Genomic DNA, 24,945 nt, shown 5'->3' with positions numbered 1-24,945 from the left:
TCCCTTTATCGAAAACCCTTGGGGTCAGTATTGTTTTGAATTTTTGAATTTCAGAATGATTCTCAATGTCGCCACTTGGCGGCAATATGGACAATATGGACAATAGCATTGTGATGACTGACGCTCCACACACTACGAAAAAACTTCGGTTTTCAGAACTTTTCGAATTTCAGAATTTCGGATAAAGGAATGTGGACCTGTACCACTATACACTCATATGTTTCCCTTTTCGCCTCCATGGGTAACATTCTTTGTTTCCACAGATGTCTCAATGCACCACCCACTTTTTTCCCCTCATCAGTTATATGGTTCACCTCGTTCTTCATAGACCCATCCACTGACAGGTCCATTCCCAGATATCTGGGCACATTCACTTCCTCCATATTTCCTCATGATATCCAATCTTCCTTTTCCTAAATTGTTTATTACCCTCTTCACCTTGTTTTTTTCCTGTGTTCACTTTTAATTGCCTTCTTCTAAATACCCTCCCAACTTCATCCACTAATGTTTGTAACTTCTCTTCAAACTCCTCTAAAAGCACAGTGTCATTAGCAAAAAGCAACTGTGACAGCTCCTTTTCTCTTTTACCATATTCTGCATATTTTAATCCTACACCTCTCTTCAAACCCTAGCATTCACTTCTTTTACAACCCCATCTATAAATATGTTAATGTTTTGACTGTCAAGACCTTTGATCCTAAAATCCCTCTCCGTGTCGAAAATATTAAAAAAAAAAGTTATTTTTCCCTTCCAAAATCTTAAGAATATTTTTGTGAGTGTTTTAAAAGAAAAATTTTTTTTTACAATCACTGCTTACCAAGATATAGAGGCGTGAAGTTGACAGAAAGTGAACTGCTTATGGCAACATCGGTGACTGCTGCTCACTCGGTAATATTATTTTTGTAAAGTAAAAAGACACAAGTGCAACTAATGTGACATTTTATTGTAGCAATGTTTTGCTCTCCAGGAGCTTTGTCAAGCCGTTACAAACAATACATGGACAGAGAGGGTATATTTAGGCTTAGAGTGAGGTGTAATGGTAGTGGTAGTAGTAGTAGTTGTGATTTAAATTGTAGTAGTGATATAATATGGCAAAACAATTAACTCGCACATGAGTAAAAGGATATAGAAGCTATTACTTGGGTAGCATAAAAATAATAGGTTAGACAAATATTTCTATTGGAGGTTGAATTAGAGAAGGCCTATTTCAATGTTCATCATCTGTAATGTGCTTGTGTAGCATTACCAGGAGAGACTATGTGATGGCAGGATTTACTGTTTCCAGGAGGATTCTTGCTAAGACTTCAGAGATGGTGAAGCTGCCTTTGTTTTGTTTAATTGTATTAGACACAGCAATTAGTGATGATTCAAGGCACTTGTGTCTGTGGAAATTAGTTTCTTTGATCACTAATTGGGTGTCCCTGAATTTCATGAGATGAGTGGTGGAATTTCAGTGTTGTATGCAGGCGTTGTTCAAGTTATTATTCCTACATGCATAAATGTGTTCATTGAGGCAGGTGTCGAGGTTTCTTGTTGTTTCACCTACATAAATCTTGTCGCAACCTCCATAGGGTATAGTGTAAACCCTTGCATTGACTGGTTCATGGTGCTTGGATTTTGTCCTGGCTAGATCCTTTATTGAAGTGCTGGAAGTGATGGCTACTCTAGTGTTTGCATGTGAAAGTACTTTAGAAACATTCAATGCAACCTGGCTGTTGGGAAGAATTATAACTTTGTTAGGAGTGGTGTTGGTGCATGAAGAATTAATGATCTGAAGAGCTCTTTTCTTGCATTCTTTGATGAAAAAGGAAGGAAAATGTAAACCAGTGAAGGTTTGGTGAATGTATGTACATTCCTTGTCAAATAACTCAGGACTACAAATTTGGTATGCTCTTAGGAAAAATCTGATGATGATGCCTCTTTTGGTCTTAGTATCTTGACTGGAATAGAAGTGTGTGAGATCATTATTATTTGTAGGTTTCCTGTAAACTTGAAATCTTAGGTTGTTATCTACTTTGTGAATGATGACATCTAGAAAAGGTAGCTTGTCATTGGATTCTTCTTCTAGGGCAAACTGGATTGCCGGTTCAACTGCGTTGAGCCTTGCCTGAAGATTCTGTACATCAAAACATATGGGAGTTATTATGAGGACGTCATCCACTTAACATAGCCAAGTGATGCTTGAGGGGATGATGTTGGAGAAGTGTTCAGCCTCTAGGTGTTCCATGTACAAGTTGGCTAAGACGGCACTGATGGGGGACCCCATTTCCATGCCGTAGGTTTGCTTGTAGAGCCTGTTATTAAAAGAAAAGCAGTTGAAATTAACACAGTTCAATCAGGTCAACAAAATCTCTGGGAAGTAGAGGAAGATTAAGGTCCTGATTGACTTTACGTCGTAGAACCTCGATGGTTTGTGTGGTAGTACTTTAGTGAAGAGGGAAGTCACGTCCAAACTGCTTAGTTTCTTGTTACGGATGGATAGGTTTTGGATGCGGTTGAGAAGGTTGCCTGAATGCTTAAGATGAGTGGGGCTGATAGTCCCCAGAAGGCAGGAAAGATGTTTGGCAAGAACTCCGGCTAGTTTGTGTGGTGCACTGCCTATACCTGACGTGACTGGTCTGAGAGGAATATTATGTTTATGGATCTTGGGTAAATCATACATATATGCTGGTTTAGGATTGCTGGGTAACAAGTACAGAAGTTTCTTCCCTTCTCTAGTGCATTTGAGTATTTGTCTGGTTTTGTGTAGAAAATCTTTAGTGAGTGTCTCCCACTGTTGTGTGCTCATGGGTTCGTATGTAGACTGGTCATTCAAAAGATCCATCATTTTGAATCATCACTAATCACTGTTTATAATACAATTAAACAAAACAAAGGCAGCTTCATCATCTCTGAAGTCCTAGCAAGAATCCTCCTGAAAACAGTAAACCCTGCCATCACATTGTCTCTCCCACTAATACTACACAAACACATTACAGAGAATGAACATTGAAGCAGGCCTTCTCTATCCAGCCTCCAATAGAAATATTTGTCTAACCTATTTTTATGTTACCCAAGTAATAGCTTTTATATCCTTTTACTCATGTGCAAGTTAATTGTTCTACCATATTGTATTACTACTACTACAACTTATATCACTACTACTACTACTACTACTACTACTATCACTAGTATGGCACCTCACTCTGAGCCTATATATACCCTCTGTGTCCATGTATTGTTTGTAACGGCTTGACAAAGCTCCTGGAGAGCGAAACGTTGCCACAATAAAATGTCACATTAGTTGCACTTGTGTCCTTTTACTTTACATATTGTCGATAATTCTACTAACATATATACAATATTATTATTGCTTTTATTCTACTTTTTTCTTTTATTTTTTAATATTTTATTTTTTCAAGCAACTTTTGTGGCCTGTGAGAAAAATATAGTACATAATGTATGTATATCCACTCGTTTGCAAAACAATAACCGCACAAACATTATTATTATAATGTATACAAAACATGTTTACACAAACCAACAATAAAAAAAAGTTGTTTATTACTATTTCTTCTTTTCTTTCAACAAACCGGCCATATCCCACCAAGGCAGGGTGGCCCAAAAAGAAAAACAAAAGTTTCTCTTTTTAAATTTATTAATTTGTACAGGAGAAGGGGTTACTAGCCCCTTGTTCCTGGCATTTTAGTCGCCTCTTACAACACACATGGCTTACGGAAGAAGAATTCTGTTCCACTTCCCCATGGAGGTAAGAGGAAATAAACAAGAACAAGAACTAGTAAGAAAATAGAAGAAAACCTAGAGGGGTGTGTATATATATGCTTGTATATGTATGTGTAGTGTGACCCAAGTGTAAGTAGAAGTAGCAAGACATACCTGAAACCTTGCATGTTTATGAGACAGAAAAATGGACACCAGCAATCCTACCATCATGTAAAACAATTACAGGCTTTTGTTGTACACTCACTTGGCAAGACGGTAGTACCTCCCTGGGTGGTTGCTGTCTACCAACCTACTACCTAGGAGGGGTGTATATATACACCTACCATCCGACTTATGACCGAGTTCGGTTCCGAGAAACCGGTCATAAGTCGAAATGGTCGTAAGCCGAACTTTACTACTGAATATCAACAAAATATTTTTGTAATGGCTTTATTTTATTGTTTTGTTTTGGTATTTCATGTTTTACTTTACTTTTTATGCTGTTAGCACTGTATTTTATACACTAAGGTTTAGGATAAACACTGTGTACAACACAAATAGTTGTTTATTTCCCAGAAATTTGGCACAAAAACACAGTCGTAAGTTGAGTGGTCATAAGTCGAGCAAGTTGTAAGTCGGATGGTAGGTGTATATATATACACCTACCATCCGACTTACGACCTGCTCGACATACGTCCACTTGACTTACGACCGTGCATCTGGCAGCTGGGCTGGGCCGGCTGATGCACACCACTGTACAATATATGACAATACTCGCGGCGGCAATACGTCATGCAGGCAGCATCAGTTTGAGTAACCCAGTCCTATCAGCAGCATCATACTGTATTAACTGTACTAACTGGACAGTAAATTTCACCATGGCCCCTAAGATGAAGTCTGAATCTTGTACTGGAGATTGTGGCAAGAAAGGCTCTTACTCTTGAACTCTCTATTTGTTTTCACTGTTGCACATAAACCTGTCTGTATCTGTCTGCCTATATATCTGTGTATCTCTGTGTGTCTGTTTATCTGTCTGTCTACCTGTGTGTCTGTCTGTCTGTCTACCTGTGTGTCTGTCTACCTGGGTGTCTGTCTGTCTACCTGTGTCTGCTTGTCTGTCTCAGAGCCACTCATTAAGAGTGTAATTGGTCTTGAAGATGCCATATTAATAATGATAATAACACAATAATAATCATTGAGGTGCATTAAATGTGTATAAAATGTTGATATAGACATTTTGCTTAATCCATCTATGATTTCTTTTTCAAAATTATATAATAAGCATGCTACATAACATATAAACATATATATTAACAAATATGAGATGTTTTTCTGGTCGGCTTGACAGAGTGAACAGAAACCATTCATGTCCGGGCTGGAAACAACAACAACAACAACAACATTTGTTTACATAGCTCGCCAACCTTCTACACACTCATTCGTTTATTCATTTAATCTTGTTTACTTGCCTCTCACTCTACATTAAGAGTACAGATATTTTAAGGTAAGTAATGAGTGGACACAATTATTATATTATAGTTTAATAATAATAATAATATTAATATTAGTGCATATGTATTATTGTAATAATAATAACAATAATTATTAATCTTTCTTTCAACACACCGACCGTATCCCACCGAGGCGGGGTGGCCCAAAAGGAAAAACGAAAGTTTCTCCTTTCAAATTTAGTAATATATACAGGAGAAGGGGTTACTAGCCCCTTGCTTCCGGCATTTTAGTCGCCTCTTACAACACGCATGGCTTACGGAGGAAGAATTCTGTTCCACTTCCCCATGGAGATAAGAGGAAATAAACAAGAACAAGAACTAGAAAAAAAATAGAAGAAAACCCAGAGGGGTATGTATATATATGCTTGTACATGTATGTGTAGTGTGACCTAAGTGTAAGTAGAAGTAGCAAGACGTACCTGAAATCTTGCATGTTTATGAGACAGAAAAAAGGACACCAGCAATCCTACCATCATGTAAAACAATTACAGGCTTTCGTTTCACACTCACTTGGCAGGACGGTAGTACCTCCCTGGGCGGTTGCTGTCTACCAACCTACTACCTTAATAATTATTAATATTATTATTCATTTAGGGCACTGGAGCACAGATCCACTGTATAGCACTTTGTCTTGAATATTTGGGTTATCCTAGGTAATTTATACTATGTATGATAACTTTACTTATGTGTACCTGTGAGAGAGAGAGAGAGAGAGAGAGAGACAGCCACATTCAGTCAGCCAATCACTCACCCGGCCACCCACCCAGCCAGCTACGTATTACACATGTTCCAGAGTTGTTTCTCTTTACTTAGGGTATAGGTTATACTGCATTCTGGCAGGATGACACTACCAGTGGTATTCTCCCATTCACTGTGTCGACAATACATGAAGATAATAGTAACATATGATACTGTATGCGATGTAAAATTTACAATACAGTTCACTACCATGTATACATTATATACAGTAAATAAATAATTAAAATATAACAGTAGAAGTAAATTATGGTAAAAAGAATGAAATAATGATTGTACATTACATTACAGTACTATGTAGGTAGTTTATATAGGAAAAGTTTGACATTATGCCCTACCCAGTATGTCGGCAATTTTCAAAGGTTCGACTTACGTCCATTTTGACTTACGACCGGTTGGTCGGAACCAAGCTTGGTCGTAAGTCGGATGGTAGGTGTATATATATATATGCTTGTACATGTATGTGTAGTGTGACCTAAGTGTAAGTAGAAGTAGCAAGACGTACCTGAAATCTTGCATGTTCATGAGACAGAAAAAAGGACACCAGCAATCCTACCATCATGTAAAACAATTACAGGCTTTTGTTTTACACTCACTTGGCAGGATGGTAGTACCTCCCTGGGCAGCTGCTGTCTACCAACCTACTACGTATTTTTTTTTTTTTCAACAAACCGGCCATATCCCACCAAGGCAGGGTGGCTCAAAAAGAAAAACGAAAGTTTCTCTTTTTAAATTTAGTAATTTATACAGGAGAAGGGGTTACTAGCCCCTTGCTCCCGGCATTTTAGTCACCTCTTACAACACGCATGGCTTATGGAGGAAGAATTCTGTTCCACTTCCCTATGGAGATAAGAGGAAATAAACAAGAAGAAGAACTAGAAAGAAAATAGAAGAGAACCCAGAGGGGTGTGTATATATATGCTTGTACATGTATGTGTAGTGTGACCTAAGTGTAAGTAGAAGTAGCAAGATGTATCTGAAATCTTGCACGTTTATGAGACAGAAAAAAGGACACCAGCAATCCTACCATCATGTAAAACAATTACAGGCTTTTGTTTTGCACTCACTTGGCAGGATGGTAGTACCTCCCTGGGTGGTTGCTGTCTACCAACCTACTACCTATATGTTCTATAATATATATTTTTTTTTTTTTTTCAACAAGTTGGCCATCTCCCACCGAGGCAGGGTGACCCAAAAAAGAAAGAAAATCCCCAAAAAGAAAATACTTTCATCATCATTCAACACTTTCACCACACTCACACATTATCACTGTTTTTGCAGAGGTGCTCAGAATACAACAGTTTAGAAGCATATATGTATAAAGATACACAACATATCCCTCCAAACTGCCAATATCTATAATATATATATATACACATATAGAGTCACTGGACACATTCCTAGAACTGCTACAGCTTCTGGAAGGTTGTGTGTAGGTGGCCTCATTTGTCATGGATGTGCTGAGAGTTGCGTGGCTGGTGTCACAATGATGCATTACCACCACCCATTACCCACACTGTCTTCCCCAAGAAGCATGGTGTCTTCCTCATCACCCACATGGAAATAAGTCACTTTGACTTTTTTGGGTTATCCTAGGTTGATGGTTGTCTGGGTCATCCTTCCTACCTACCTACCTTCCTTCCTTCCTTCCTTCCTTCCTTCCTTCCTTCCTTCCTTCCTTCCTTCCTTCCTTCCTTCCTTCCTTCCTTCCTTCCTTCCCTCCCTCCCTTCCTTATTTCCTTCCCTCCCTCCCTCCCTCCCTCCCTCCCTCCCTCCCTCCCTCCCTCCCTCCCTCCCCTCCCCTCCCCTCCCCTCCCCTCCCCTCCCTTCCCTCCCTCCCTCCCTCCCTCCCTCCTTCCTTCCTTCCTTCCTTCCTTACTTCCTTCCCTCCTTCATTCCCTCCTTCCTTCCCTCCTTCCTTCCCTCTTTCCTTCCTTCCCTCCTTCCTTCCGTCCTTCCTTCCTTCCCTCCTTCCTTCCTTCCCTCCTTCCCTCCTTCCTTCCTTCCTTCCTTCCTTCCTTCAAGTTTCCTGGGCATTGCTTTCAGTCACAAACTGCTCAAAACCATGAAATTCATCTTCACTGACACCTCCATCTGTGTTAGATCTATCACTTGGGAAGAGAAGAGTCCCAGATTCACCGGGGAGTCAGATATTTCTTTCCACTAGGCATGCTGAACTAGGACTACTAAAATGGTGTTCCCACAGTGCACCACTGGCTCCCCAATTTTTTTTTATACCGCACACACTGACCATGTAGACCCATTCTCTTACATGTAGGCCTACCAGCTTTTTCCTGCTAGATCTGAAGCCACTAGAATTTTGGCGTATTAATACATCACCAACACTGGCTCGTATGACGTATCTATACGGCACCAACAGTGAAAGGGTTAAGCAACAATGATGACATCACACATTCCTGTTTAAGGCCTACTTTTACTGGAAAATCCTTCTGGATAAGCTAAATTATATTCTCTACAAAGTTAATCACTCTTTTCATTACTCTTAATATCTAGTCTAGCAGAAATTTTTTGGACCCAACAATTCCGAACGATCGAGATTCAGTGGCATTTTGTATCTCTTCAAACATTTGTTTTTGCCATTAATATTTAACATATTTTTTGCAGGTTGGATTGAACCCTCATTATCAGAAATTCAGCAATGGCTTTATCATCAAGCATTATGCTGGCAATGTCTCGTACCACATTGAAAATTTCTGTGAGAAAAACCGGGATGTTCTCTTCGCTGACATCATAGAGGTGCTGTAAATGGAATTTGTGATTTATTGTAATAGTTTCCAGTGTTGGATAAGCTTGTAAGATATACTGGGTTTTTCAATACCAACACAAGAGGTCAAGATGAAATGAAGAGTAAACTTAAATGTGTCAGATAGTCTAAAACAAAAATAAATGGCTGCAAGCTTTATGAAAAACAAGTCAGAAAAAATTAAAATAATTTTTTAGGTATAATGACAGTATTGACTGTTTAACTTATAAATATATTGAATGATAGTGAAAGTGAACAATATACCTTAATAATGCTCTTCAGACATGGTAGAACTGAATAAAAAATTTATTAGCAAAATACAGTAATAGACTGGTGGTTGCCCATGACAGCATTATCATTACCAAGTTACTTTGGTAATGATAATTTTGGTTAGTTTCTTCACTTGACCTTTGTAATGATAGTGTTGACTTAGTGTTTTTGGTTTAATAATTAAGATTTATCTTTCTTCTTTTTCTTACATTTTCCTTTTACTTTATACATAATTTTGAATATGGGTTGTGTGTGGTGTTTAAAACTAGAAATTGATACAGTTTTGATGTATGTCATTTCTGCAGTGATTGGCTTTATTTATTTATGAAGAAGAGCCGAATACTAGCACAAGTAGGGAAATATGTCTTTATTCACTCTCATCAGCATTCAGTGTTCTTTGGAAAAAGAATCTAGGTGAAATCAGAGAGGCCTTAACTTACACAGAACTTTGTGCACAAGAGAGGCTGTAGAGTGTTGGCCAAATAATACAGACCAGTAGCACTAACATCACACATCATAAAAGTCTTTGAAAGACTGATGAAATGCCAAGTTTCAAAATTTGTGGTACAGTGTGACCTGCACAACCTGAACAAAATTGAATTTGGAGCAAGATCATGCTTGTTGCAACTACTAAACTATTACAACAAAATTATGGAGATGTTGAAAGAAAACCAACATGCAGATGTGGTCTGGAGTTTACCTGGATGGTCTACACAGATTTCATGAAGGAATTTGACAAATGTAATCATATAGTGGTAGCAAATAAAAGGAGGTAAGTATATTGGGAAATGTAGGCAAATAGATATTAAATTTTCTGACTAAGAGTATGGGTAAATAAAGCAATATCTAGCCTTAGCAAAATAAAAAGCTCAGTACCCCAAGGCACAGTCCTGGTTCCTTGACTTTTTCATCCTCTTAGCAGGGATACATGAAAACACCAACTAAAACTTCATATCATCATTTGCAGATGAAACAAGAGTAATGATAAAAGTTTCTGCAGTAAGAGGGTACAAGAAAAAGTCTTCGATGTGTAATAGAAAATAAAGTAATACTCATTGGGGACAGACTAACTAGTTAGATATGGAAGGAACTAATAACTCTAAAGGGGCACCGTGTATAAAATGCAGAGCTACCTAAGTTTAATACCCGAGTTTAATAATGTCAGCTGACTTACCTTTTATTGAACACAATAAGGCAAATGTTGTGACAACCAGAAAATGAAGAGGTGGATAGTGAGAACTTTCAAAACAAGAGAAATGGTGTCACTATTCAAAACACTTTCAGAGAATTGCTCGTTTACGGCTTCGTTGAAGACATGAGAGTATCAGAGCTGGAACAAACAGATCATTTACCATATGCATAGAGGCAATAAAATATTCAAACTATTCTTCTTCTTCTTCTTATGACCAGAGCTTTGGTAAGATGGGTAAGGAAGAAGGATGGGTAAGGATAGAAATATTGGAAAAGGGTGGGAGGGGGGAGAGAGGTAGGATATAAAAGGTAAGTGGCCCAACCACTTTGGTGTAATTTAAAATGTGTATGTGAAATAATAAGATATTCTTAAAGGGGTATAATACTAACCCATCAGAGTCACATAGATATAACAGATATATAAGTACATGACTCTGAATTGGCAGTACAGTGGACCCCCGGTTAACAATATTTTTTCACTCCAGAAGTATGTTCAGGTGCCAGTACTGACCGAATTTGTTCCCATAAGGAATATTGTGAAGTAGATTAGTCCATTTCAGACCCCCAAACATACACGTACAAACGCACTTACATAAATACACTTACATAATTGGTCATATTCGGAGGTGATCGTTATGCGGGGGTCCACTGTAATTATACAAGTTGCAATTGCATTTTTTTTTTTTTTTTGCGATTGCACAACGGATATTTAAGCGACAATGAAGACAATAATTTCCTGGCCTGTTTATAAAGAATTACTTAACAATGGCTTCTTACAGGTGGTGTCCCACCATCGTAAATTTAGCATAATTTTTACAGTAGAATGTTATATAAGATGTCTCCCTAATTGGGGCGATGATTTTCTCAGTAAACATAGAAGGGTTCTGGTGTTACCCAATCATCTTCATCAGGAAGGTTGCTCAATATCATTGGTCGATGGTAATCATCTTTATGGATAAAACGACGGACCCTCTGTGGGAGAGTCATTCTTTGAGTCCTGTGAGGAGGAGTATTGATGATATAATCAGTGGTATTTACAACTTGTAGAGGATGTTCTCTATCTGGCATGTAGAGTTCTTGCATTGCATAGAGTTGTTTCTTTTTCAGGGTGTCAAGGCGTACATTTAAGGCAGTAATATCTTGTTGTACGTGTAAATCTGCCATTTTAACTCTGTCTCTCCTCCTGGTACCCATAATGAAGCGAAGAGCTCTATTCTGGACCCGTTGCAACCGTAGCTTGTTGGTCTTTGTTGTTAATGTCATTGGGACACATGGATATTCGAGTATAAGTCTTATTATCATTTTATATAGATGTTTTTTGACATGTGGAGGGGCTTGATTGAATCAAAAGAGACTGCTAAGACCGGCTTTGTCTATGTTGATCTTTTTAGTTACATGAGATGTTAAGTGGAGCAGCTTGTCTATTTCATATCCCAAGATCTTGTTAGGGTTTCTAATGGCTACAGGTGTACCTCTGATGGAGATACCTCCTTTATCTTCGATGGTTGATGCAAAACATCCTGTTGTGCTAACAAAGACTTTGTCAGGATTAGTCGTAATTCTCCACTTCTTTTCCCAATTAGATGTTCGACGAAGTTCAATATTAATTTTTTCTATGACTCTCTCATACTTGTATTTTCCTGTTACCAGAGTTGATGAGATGACATGGGTAACATCATCTGCAAACTCTGTTATAATTGTATCATTAAACTCTGGTTGAGGAAGGTCTTTCACATAAATGTTGAAGAGAATTGGACTAAGACAAGAGCCTTGTGGGACACCCGCTGTTGGTGTAAAAGGCTCTGTCGACCTGCCATGAAAGGTGGGAATGATTTTTCTTTTGAGTTAAGAAATTATATATTAATCTGAGAAAAGTCCAGTTATGGTCTGGTAGGTCAATGAGTTTGTATATAAGACCATCATGCCATAAGCTATCAAAAGCTTTATGAACATCTCTGGTGACAATTAGGGCAAGATTGCCCTGATGTTTTAGACTTGCTACAGTATCGAAAATAATATTTATTGCATGATGGGTACCTCTATGTGTTCTAAAGCCAAATTTTTTTCAGTAAAAAGGTGATTAAATTCCATATAGTAGTTCAGTCTGTTGGACATGATCTTCTCAAGAACTTTTCCGGTGACTTCAAGTAAAGATATAGGTCTATAGTTCCCTGGTTGGTGGAGGTCTTTATTGGGCTTAGCAAGAAAGATCATCCTAGCAGTCTTAAAAACCACTGGAAAATGTCCTGAGGCCAAGATGGCATTAAAGATATTAACCAAAGACTGTTTACAATTTCTGGGTAGGAACTTTATTTGCTTCATTGTTATTCCAGAGAGACCAGGGGCTCTATTTCGCATTCTTCCAATAACCTGACTCATCTCGAGTAATGTAATAGGTCTAGTAAGCGGGTGGGCGTCTTCAAGAGTTGATGTATCGATGGAAGGTAGTGGTTGTAGATCATCTAAGTTCTCATCTCTCCATTCATTTACCAACTGATAGTGATTATTGTTAAATCGACGACTGTTATTGTGGGAGAGAATTTCCTCCTATACATCACCCATCAAATTAGCCTTGTCCTGTGGATCATCAAGTTTAATCTCAACATCTTCATCATCCTCATCAGTGAAGGTATGAATTAGGTAGTTAGGGGCCTTGTGCTTTGCCCCTAACAGTTGTCGGATCTTACTCCAAAATTTTGCTGGCTCACGTTTATACTGATTAGCTTGGAGAACTAGCAATTTCCATAAATCACATTTGTGATGACTAATCATGTTAATTAATTCTTGCCTCAATCTGTGCAATGTAACTACTGGTGGTTGTCGCATTTGAAGATGCCTTTGACATTCTGCTTGATAATTTCTTAAAGCATCTCTAATTTCCCTAGTAGGTTTATATTGTTGATAGATCTTTGTGGAAGCTAATTGGCAAGTTGCATTAGTAGCTTCAATTATTCGATTATGAAGGGACCTGATTGCGTCATGAATTGTAGTGGAAGGTAGATATTCCAACGACACAATTTCATCTTTACCCAGAAATTCCCTGAAGGGGTCAAATCCTAGGGTGTTAAGATTGGGTTTAGGAGGTACAGGTATTCTAAATGGAGAAGTTTGTAGTTGTATTATAACAGGGATATGGTCAGATCCTCTGTTTCCACCAGGAGAGATATGACAATGAAAGAGGTCACAGTCTCTGTTTGTCAGGACTATATCTGGTGTCCCTGGATGAGGTCCAATATACGATTTAAAGAATGGGCCTTGAAATGACAAGTTTCTGGCTGTCATGATATTAAATAGTTGTTTTCCTTTTAAGTCACCCAGTGGAATACCAGCTCTGCAGTTAAAGAGGGCAGGGTAATGAGCATTAAAATCTCCCGCTAGAATTGTTGGAATATTTCTGCTTAATATCCTATGTTGAGGAATTGGCTCTATATATTGTTGTCTCGGGGGAAAATATCCAGTTCCTATCACTAGTTAGCCATGAGACATTGTCATTTCTGTTGCAAGAATGTTATCTTCATCAATATGAATATTTTTAAATGTATAGCCTAATTTAACCCTTTCAGGGTCTGTCCCATAGATCTACGGCTTTACGTTCAGGATCCAAACCGTAGATCTACGCCAAAATTCTAGCGGCGCCAAATTTAGCACGAGAAGGCTGGTAGGCCTACATCTGAGAGAATGGGTCTGGGTGGTCAGTGTGCACACCATAGAAAAAATATGGACGCCCACATGGCATTGTGGGAACACTGGCAAAGTAGCTTTGTTCATAGTGCCTGGCGGCAAGGCAGCTCTCACTCCCCACTCACTCTCGGGGCGAATTCTGACTCTCCTCTTCACAACTTACAGTTCTAAGACTGATGGAAGGGGAGCTGAAGACGAATTCTATGGTTTTGAACCATATGGTACCATTGTGCCATATGGTACAATGGTACCATATGGTACAATGGTGCCACGTCATACAATGGTATCATATGGTACAATGGTATCATATGGTACCATATGGTACAATGTACCATATAGTACATTGTGCCATATGGTACATTATACCATATGGTACAGGGTACAGGGACCCTAATGGAAATAAGTCTGACTTTTTTGGGTTATCCTAGGTTCTCCAAACATATGCTGCTAAGTATGATATGCTATGTAACTTTATTTGTGTACAACTAAATAAACTTACTTATGATGCCAAATGCACTTAAGTTTATTCAGGTGCACAGAAATACAATTACGTAGATTATCATACATAGCAGCATACGTATAAAATCCTAGAATAACCCAAAAAATTCAGGGTGACTTATTTCAATAGTTATCCCTGTATCTGTACCATATGGTGTCCTGTACTGTATGGTACCCTGTACCATATGGTACCCTGTGCCATATGGTACCCTGTGCCATATGGTAACCCTGTGCCATATGGTAACCCTGTACCATATGGTACCCTGTACTATATGGTTCCCTGCACCATATGTTATCCTGTACTGCATGGTACCCTATACCATATAGTACAATGTACCATATGATACCCTGTAACATATGATACCGTGTACTATATGGTCAATAGGTGTTGGTGGCATGAGACACCAGCCAAGACTGAGTGAGTGGTGACACATGCTAGCTACTGACTCCGCAGTTTCCCAGAAAAAGTGCTTTGTCATCCACCTCAAGGAACACGTCAGGTTCCTGTACACTTGTAAATATATAATAGAACATTACTAATATACAATATTTTTGCATATTTTTGTTGTAAACAACTATTGTAAACAAAATAATAATGAAAATATTAGTGTGTTTATTGTGTTGAATACAACAGTACCATATGGTACAATGAACGATATGGTATAATTGTACTGTATGGTACAATGTACCATATGGTACCATTGCATCATATGGTACCATATGGTACCATTACACCATATGGTACCATATGGTAACATTACACCATATGGTACCATAAGGTACCATTGCACCATATGGTACCATTGCACCATATGGTACCATTGTATCATATGGTAACATTGTACCAAATGGTGCCATTGTACCATATGGCACCATTGTATCATATGGTGCCATTGTATCATATGGTACCATTGTATCATATGTACATGGTACATGGATAAATTGTCATTTTTGTGGAAATTGGTGCCACGCCCCTTGTGCAGATATCCAAGAACTAGCTACAAGCAGTATTAAAACAGGGAAGTGTTTTTGGGTATGCCCAAATGAGGAAAATCTGTGGACTAAAATCACAAGGGTATTAAAAGAGGATAACATCAAAGCTGCTTTCATAGACAACCTGGAAGCTTTCTACAGCAGATGGGAACATAAAAAGTCTGGGCTGAATGGTACTGCCCTTGATACTGGCCATGTAGTCAGAAACTGTAAGGCTGGAGGTGATGTCCTGGTAGTCAGTAAATGTGGGGCTGATAGTGCTGTCCTGGGAGACAGTAATGGTGAAGCTGGAGGTGCTGTCCTGGGAGACAGTAATGGTGAAGCTGGAGGTGCTGTCCTGGGAGACAGTAATGGTGAAGCTGGAGGTGCTGTCCTGGGAGACAGTAATGGTGAAGCTGGAGATTTTGTCCAGGTAGTCGGGAATTATACCCAGGAAGGAATACATAAAAATGACCTCATATCGGACAGGAGCCGTAGTGGGGAAACAAGTGTAGTCAAAGTTAAGATAAAACCAATATTGCAAACTAGAAATACCACAGGAAATAGCAAACAAGAGGATTCCACTAGCTATAGTGAGGATATATTACCAAAAACAACTGGTGGGAGCTCCATTGTTGGTGCTAGAGAGGATAGGAATAAGACAGGGAAACATGCACCAACAGGGAATACAGTCACAGAAACCCAAGGCAAACGGAAACCAAGCCTGTGCACATACTATGCACTTGGTATCTGCAGACATGGGAAATCTGGAAAAACAGATGGGACGTGCAACTATGACCACCCTAGAAAATGCCATGCCCATATGACAACAGGAAAATGCAAACTCCCTTCCTGTAAGCTTTTTCACCCTGAAATGTGTACCTCTTCAGTACAGGAAAGACTGTGCTATAACTTAAATTGCCAGGCACACCATCTAAAGGGTACAAAAAGATACAAAACATCCAGGCCATGGGAAAATCTGGGTAGCCACAGCCACTCAAGAGGGAGAGGTTTTTTAGTGCCAGGAAGGAGAAAAAACTGGCAGGAAATGGCAGAAATCGTACACCAAATCCAGTCATTCCTGGAGTGGAACCACAGTCGGTGGCTTCCACTCCAAACCAACAGATACAGATACTAATGCCGGAAAAAAAATCCCCCCCCAGTACCAACAATACCACCAGTCCGATGACATTCTTCTTTGCAAATATACAGGGTCTAAAGCCAGCAACAAACAACAAAATACCTTTCATCCGTGGACTGCTTGCAGAGGCAAAGGCAATGTTCATGGCTTTCACTGAGACCCACATAAAGGATCACTTGGACAACGAAATATGGATCCCAGGTTGCAACCTATACAGATGTGACAGAGTGAACAGGCAAAAGGGGGGGGGGGGGGGTTGGCCTGTACATTGCAGAGTCACTTGTTTGCACAGAACTGCTAAATGCCTCAAATGATGTAGTGGAAGTTTTAGCTGTAAAGGTCGAGAACCAAAACCTAGTCATTGTGGTAGTCTACAAGCCTCCGGATGCAACATCCCAGCAATTCCAGGAACAGCTGTTAAAAATTGACCACTGTCTGGAAAATCTTCCAGCTCCTGCACCCAACATCTTGCTCCTGGGGGATTTCAACTTAAGGCACCTAAAATGGAGGAATATAGCAAATAATATTGTTGCAGTAATAACACCAGGAGGCAGCTCTGATGAAAACTCACACTCACACGAGCTTTTAAATCTCTGCACAAAATTCAATTTAAACCAGCAAATAATAGAGCCTACTAGACTGGAGAATACACTAGACCTCATCTTCACTAACAATGATGATCTGATAAGAAATGTCACCATATCAAAAACAATATACTCAGATCACAACATAATTGAGGTTCAGACATGTATGCGTGGAGCCCCAGACCGACATAATGAGACTAGTCACGAGGGAGCATTCACCAAATTCAACTTCAGTAACAAAAACATAAAGTGGGACCAAGTAAACCAAGTCCTAACCGATATAAGCTGGGAAGATATACTAAGCAACACAGACCCCAACGTTTGCCTAGAACAGATTAACTCGGTGGCACTCGATGTATGCACAAGGCTTATTCCTCTAAGAAAAAGGAGGAGTAGATGTAAAACAGAAAGAGACAGGCGCTCCCTTTACAGGCGATGGAAAAGAATAACAGAGCGGCTAAAAGAGGTCAATATATCTGAAATGCGTAGGGAGACACTGGTCAGAGAAATAGCAAGCATCGAACTCAAGCTAAAGGAATCTTATAGGAGTCAGGAATCGCGGGAAGAACTAAAAGCCATAAATGAAATCGAAAGAAACCCAAAGTATTTCTTCTTCTATGCCAAATCAAAGTCGAGAACAACATCCAGTATTGGGCCCCTACTTAAACAAGATGGGTCCTACACAGATGACAGCAAGGAAATGAGTGAGCTACTCAAGTCCCAATATGACTCAGTTTTTAGCAAGCCGCTAACCAGACTGAGAGTCGAAGATCAAAACGAATTTTTGATGAGAGAGCCACAAAATTTGGTTAACACAAGCCTATCCGATGTTATCCTGAGGCCAAATGACTTCGAACAGGTGATAAATGACATGCCCATGCACTCTGCCCCAGGGCCAGACTCATGGAACTCCGTGTTCATCAAGAACTGCAAGAAGCCCCTATCACGAGCCTTTTCCATCCTATGGAGAGGGAGCATGGACACGGGGGTCGTCCCACAGTTACTAAAAACAACAGACATAGCCCCACTCCACAAAGGGGGCAGTAAAGCAACAGCAAAGAACTACAGACCGATAGCACTAACATCCCATATCATAAAAATCTTTGAAAGGGTCATAAGAAGCAAGATCACCACCCATCTAGAAACCCATCAGTTACACAACCCAGGGCAACATGGGTTTAGAACAGGTCGCTCCTGTCTGTCTCAACTATTGGATCACTACGACAAGGTCCTAAATGCACTAGAAGATAAAAAGAATGCAGATGTAATATATACAGACTTTGCAAAAGCCTTTGACAAGTGTGACCATGGCGTAATAGCGCACAAAATGCGTGCTAAAGGGATAACAGGAAAAGTCTGTCGATGGATCTATAATTTCCTCACTAACAGAACACAGAGAGTAGTCGTCAACAGAGTAAAGTCCGAGGCAGCTACGGTGAAAAGCTCTGTTCCACAAGGCACAGTACTCGCTCCCATCTTGTTCCTCATCCTCATATCCGACATAGACAAGGATGTCAGCCACAGCACCGTGTCTTCCTTTGCAGATGACACCCGAATCTGCATGACAGTGTCTTCCATTGCAGACACTGCAAGGCTCCAGGCGGACATCAACCGAATCTTTCAGTGGGCTGCAGAAAACAATATGAAGTTCAACGATGAGAAATTTCAATTACTCAGATATGGTAAACACGAGGAAATTAAATCTTCATCAGAGTACAAAACAAATTCTGGCCACAAAATAGAGCGAAACACCAACGTCAAAGACCTGGGAGTGATCATGGCGGAGGATCTCACCTTCAAGGACCATAACATTGTATCAATCGCATCTGCTAGAAAAATGACAGGATGGATAATGAGAACCTTCAAAACTAGGGAGGCCAAGCCCATGATGACACTCTTCAGGTCACTTGTTCTATCTAGGCTGGAATATTGCTGCACACTAACAGCACCTTTCAAGGCAGGTGAAATTGCTGACCTAGAAAATGTACAGAGAACCTTCACGGCGCGCATAACGGAGATAAAACACCTCAATTACTGGGAGCGCTTGAGGTTCCTAAACCTGTATTCCCTGGAACGCAGGCGGGAGAGATACATGATTATATACACCTGGAAAATCCTAGAGGGACTAGTACCGAACTTGCACACGAAAATCACTCACTACGAAAGCAAAAGACTTGGCAGACGATGCAACATCCCCCCAATGAAAAGCAGGGGTGTCACTAGCACGTTAAGAGACCATACAATAAGTGTCAGGGGCCCGAGACTGTTCAACTGCCTCCCAGCATACATAAGGGGGATTACCAACAGACCCCTGGCAATCTTCAAGCTGGCACTGGACAAGCACCTAAAGTCGGTTCTTGATCAGCCGGGCTGTGGCTCGTACGTTGGTTTGTGTGCAGCCAGCAGCAACAGTCTGGTTGATCAGGCTCTGATCCACCAGGAGGCCTGGTCACAGACCGGGCCGCGGGGGCGTTGACCCCCGGAACTCTCTCCAGGTAAACTCCAGGTACCATTGTATCATGTGCCATTGTGCCATATTGTACCATATGGTACCATTGTATCATATGGTGCCATTGTACCATATGGTACCATTGTATTCAACACAATAACCGCACTAATATTTTCATAATTTTGTTTACAATAAACTTGTAAACAAGTTTTGTAAGCAATATAATGATAAACAAATTAGTGCAGTTATAGCATGGAATACAATGAGTGTACACTAATACAATATACATTATACTGGTCTCACAGGCCACAAATGTTATTAGAAAAAGAAAAAAATAGAAAAGAAAAGAAAAAAGTATAAAAAACGCAAAATAAAAAAAATGGGATTTTGAGGAAGTCACTGATTTTGCCGCCACCCGGTCATTTTGGGTCAACTTCCCGCCGCTGTATCTCAAATTCAAATTCAAATTCAAATTCAAAGTTTATTCTCTGTAAAGATTACAATGTTGAATTTACAGAATTTGGTTGTTGTGTGGTTTACATGTAGTTAAATAATGATTACAGAGTGTACCACTAGAACGCCTAGCGTGGCTAGGCATTTCGGGCAGACTTAATTTAATTCATTATTTTAAAATATTACAAATTATGAGGTAAGTTGGTATTATGGCTAAGTGACTAAATACTAGTTTGTGAGTTTAGCAATGTGAATGCTTTTGTTTTGGCACAGTACATAGTTTCAGTATTGGAGTATCATAGGATTCATTATTTTAAGATTGAGATTAATATTTCTGTTTATGGTCAAATGGGTGAGTGAGTGTAAGTGTGAACCACCAGGTGGTATTCGTGTAGTTAGTTGATGGGGTTTATCAGGGAGATAAGATGTTTTCTAATGGTAGTTTTGAAGGTGATGAATGTGTCTGCAGTTCTAGAGTTCTCAGGTAGGGTGTTCCAGATTTTAGGGCCTTTGACATACATTGAATTTTTGTAAAGGTTTAGTCGGACATGGGGAATGTCGTAGAGATGTTTGTGTCTGGTGTTATGCCTGTGGGTTCTGTCACAACTATCAAGAAAGCGTTTTAGGTGGATGTACTGAACAGGGAGTAAGTTTAGATCTATGAAGAGTGGGGGGGTGTGTTGCCAGGGATGGGATTTAGTGATTATTCTTACTGCAGCTTTTTGTTGGGTTATTATTGGCTTTAGGTGTGTTGCTGCAGTTGATCCCCAAGCACAAATAGCATAGGTGAGGTATGGATAAATAAGTGAGTGGTATAGTGTGAGAAGGGCATTTTGCAGCACGTAGTATCGTATCTTGGAGAGTATCCCAACTGTTTTGGATACTTTTTTGGTTATGTATTGGATATGGGTGCTGAAATTCAGGTTGTTGTCAAGGTATAGGCCTAGGAATTTGCCCTCATTATGTCTGGTAATTAGAGTGTTGTCGATCTTAATGTTAATTTGTGCATCTCCTGCTCTGCTACCAAACATAATATAGTAGGTTTTGTCAGTGTTAAGCGTAAGTTTATTGGCTGTCATCCAAGTCGATATTTTGATCAGCTCCTCGTTAACAATGGTGTTGAGGGTGGCAAGATTAGGGTGAGAGATGACATAAGCCGTGTCGTCAGCAAAGAGAATGGGTTTCAGGTGTTGGGATACGTTTGGAAGATCATTGATGTATATGAGGAAGAGCAGGGGACCAAGGACACTTCCCTGCGGAACTCCAGTATCAAGTGGCCATGTTGTTGATGCTGTGTCTTTAATGGTAACATACTGATACCTATTAGTAAGGTAAGATTTGAAATAAGCAAGCGCATGGCCTCTTATACCGTAATGGTCAAGTTTGTGGAGTAGGATGTCGTGGTCTACTGTGTCAAAAGCTTTTCTTAGGTCAATAAAAATTCCTAGTGGATATTCCTTATTTTCCAATGCTGTGTAAAGCAGATCTAGCATTTTTATGATTGCATCATTAGTGCTTTTATTTTTCCTAAATCCAAATTGGCAGGGGTTGAGTCTCGGTAAGTACTGATCAGAAATTTTTGTCTTTTGTCTTATTACCTTCACAAAAATATACTCTTTAATTCTGTAAGAAAATTTTTTTTTTTTTTTTTCAAAATTTCTTGGACACTGGAGCACCACTTCAGATTTTGGCCTTAGACCCTGAAGGGGTTAACTAAGATGGCTACACCACTATAGGGTCCTCTCGATTTCTCCACAGTAGAGTAACCACATAATTTAATATGTTGATCAACTCTTGCATTTAAACTATTAGGTAGTTTAAAAATTTTCTATTAGTGCTATATAGCTTTAATAAGTTACATAGAGAAGAATTACAGTTTTGATATAGTATGTAAAAAATACAGTTACAATTTAGCAAAATTTAAAACAATGAAATTGAAACAGTTTTTAAGTATGAAGTAGTGATTAAATAGTTGAGCAGTCATAAATTATTTATGAGTTTTTTGAGTAATTGGTAGGTGTTAAGTATAGTGTTTGTCTGGTTAATTTTGGGTGATGAGGTAATTTCTAAGTAGGGCCTTAAATTGATTTACAGGCAGGGGCCCTTTAGTGTGTTCTGGCAATGAATTCCAGATCTTCGGGCCCTTTAACCCTTTGAGGGTCGACAGGCCCTCTCCGAAACTCGTTCTCAGGGTCGGCCAAATTTAAAAAAAAAAAAAAATTATTTTCTCTTATGAAAAGATAGAGAATCTTTTTCCGATCATAAAGACACCAAAAGTTTGAAATTTGATAGAAAACTTACGGAATTATGCTCTCGCAAAGTTAGCGGTCTCGGCGATGTTTACGCATCGGCGATTTTGCCCACTTTGAGCCCAATTTTCGGCCAATTTCACTGTACTAGTCGACAAAAAACATGAATATTTCGCTAGAACTCCATTTTTTCTATCGAATGGGTGCAAGAAACCACCCATTTATAAATTCAACTATCCAGTACAGTGGTCAGAATTTAGCAATTTTGCCAATTTCACACAAATTTCAAAAGATGCCAATTTCCGAATAGGGTCCAGAATAAACAAGAAAGACATTCCTGGCACTAAAATGACATTTCCTCTAGTCATTAGTCACGTCTCAAGGACCCTCTTATATTCTTTTGCTTTCCACTTTGAATTTTTATTCTCACAAAAAATATAAGATTTACTGTTATGCAGACTACTGCATTAGTGTAAAAAATGGTATAAATATTATTGGTGCACTTGTAAAAGAATATTAGACTCGCCAGTTGACGTGTATTGCACGCTTGGCATGATTTGTTTACTTTTGAACTTTGGTAAAAATCGAACATTTCTGCTACTTTGAGCTCAATTTCAAGGCACCTTTCATTGTAAAACCAGTCAAAATCATCTCAATTTCTGTAATATGTCTTCCATTCTATAAAATGAGACCAAGAAAACTAGAATACAACAATAAATACCATACGAAAATACACTGCAAAGTCGCTGATTTATTAAAAAAAAATGGTCAAAGTTTTTTTTTCTCATTATGCATTGTGTGCTGCAGGATTTTTTTTAGACTGTGCACACTGACCAGATAGACCCATTCTTTCATATGAAGGCCTACCAGCTTTCTCCCACTAGATTTGAGGCCGCTAGAATTTATGAGTACTAGTACGTCAAAAACCCCTACGCGTAAAACGTACTAGTACGACCAAAACCCTCAAAGGGTTAATTGCATAGCATTTTTGCATAATGAGAGGTGGACACGTGGGATATTGAAGGGTGATTTGTGCCTTGTGTTATGCCTGTGTGTTCTGTTGTAGTTATCAAGGAGGAGTTACATAGGAGGGTTAATGTTGGAGTATAGGTCCGTATCCCTTTATCTGAAATTCTGAAGTTCGAAAAGTTCCGAAAATCGAAGTTTTTTCGTGGAGGTGTATGAATAGAAAACAGGAATTAATAAAAGGGATGTAAATAGCATGCTAAAAATATCTACCTAGCCTAGACCTGACTAGCTTGTGCTACTAGGTCAGATGCCGTGTTCCTTCCTTGGTTGGATAAACATGTTCAGTTGGATAAACACATGAGTGAGAGGGGTTGGATTTGAGTGGGACTTGCACATAAGTAAATAGAATTATCAAAACTTATTGCTTGGATAGCATTGAAAATTGAGTTGGGCAAATGTTCTGTTAGTGGGATAGATTGTGAAAGACCTGTCTAGTATGGGTCATCAGGCTTGCTGCAGTGTTCCTCCTTTCTTATGACCTTAAGTGAATGTGACCTGACCTGACTGTTTAAGCATTTGCTTAAGCCGGTGGGAGAATTGGACCAGCCTCGCATGGGCCAGTAGACCTGCTGCAATGGTTCTTCTTTCTTATGTTCTTATGTGTGGAGCATCAGTCATCTCTACATAACTCCAACACCGCCACATGGTGGCACTGACAGCCAAAGTGGCGTCAGTTGTGTCTCAGCGCTTGTAGTGTTCACACATGCATCTGCTGTTCGCTGAGAACATAGACGCATGTTCCTGGTCTATAATTATGCCATTATTTCATTTATCAGTATATTATTTTATAAATTAGCCGTAGTAGTATTTGTAGTCATTATCTATCCCACTTAGTGTGAGCATTCATATGTTTTTGCTGGAGTGTTAATGTTTGATTATGGGGTGCTGCCCTAGACCCCACCTTCATTCTGAAATTCGAAAAATTCTGAAATTCGAAACACTGCTGGCCCCAAGGGTTTTGGATAAAGGGATATGGACCTGTATAATGTTCTGTGTATGTAGTAGGTACAATAATAAGTGTGGATGTTTTGCATATTAAACAAGTTAAGGCTCTTAAAAAGTGGTGGAGTGTGCTGTCTAGTGCAGGAGTTGGTAAGCAATCGCACAGCAGCTTTTTGTTGGGTTATTAAAGGTTTAAGATGATTTGCTGTGGTTGAGCTCCATGCACAAATACCATGGGTGAGGTAAGGGTAAATGAAAGAGTGGTAAAGAGCAAGAAGAGCCATTTGGGTTACATAGTACTGTATCTTTGAAAGGATGCCTACTGTTTTGGAGACTTTCTTGGATATTTTCTGTATGTGGGTCTGGAATTTGAGACTGCAGTCAAGGTGAAGAGCTGGAAATTTGTCCTGTGTGTGTCTTGAAATGGGTGAACCATTTATCAATATGTTTAGCCATACATTTAAATCTCTTTTTCCAAATAGCATGAAGTATGTTTTGTCTATATTGAGAGTTAGTTTGCTGATAGTCTTCCAAGTAGGTATTTTTAGTATACCTTTGACCTTTGAAGAGTTTCGAGAGTTTCACTACTCTCGGAGCCCGGCCATGGGCCAGTCTCGTCTGGTGCTTGCCTGGTCAACCAGGCTGTTGCTGCTGGAGGCCTGCTGCCCCACATAACCACCACAGCCTGGTTGATCTGGAACCTGGTGAAGATACTTGTCCAGTTTCCTCTTGAAGGCTTCTACATTTGTTCCA

The 24,945-nt window shown here is 39.4% G+C and overlaps 1 protein-coding gene across 2 annotated transcripts in view; it reads left to right on the top strand.

The window, feature by feature from the left end:
• Positions 1 to 24,945, top strand: part of LOC128706544 (unconventional myosin-Ie) — a 701,146-nt gene that overhangs the window by 571,990 nt on the left and 104,211 nt on the right. For both annotated transcript variants that reach the window (XM_070089967.1, XM_070089969.1), the window contains one exon: positions 8,595 to 8,726. In XM_070089967.1, coding sequence (XP_069946068.1) covers positions 8,595 to 8,726 — 132 coding nt within the window. The remainder of the gene's footprint in view (positions 1 to 8,594; positions 8,727 to 24,945) is intronic.

This window comes from Cherax quadricarinatus, chromosome 3 (genome assembly GCF_038502225.1).
Source record: "Cherax quadricarinatus isolate ZL_2023a chromosome 3, ASM3850222v1, whole genome shotgun sequence".
NCBI lineage: Eukaryota > Metazoa > Arthropoda > Malacostraca > Decapoda > Parastacidae > Cherax > Cherax quadricarinatus.
This window is presented reverse-complemented; position numbering and strand designations above follow the sequence as displayed.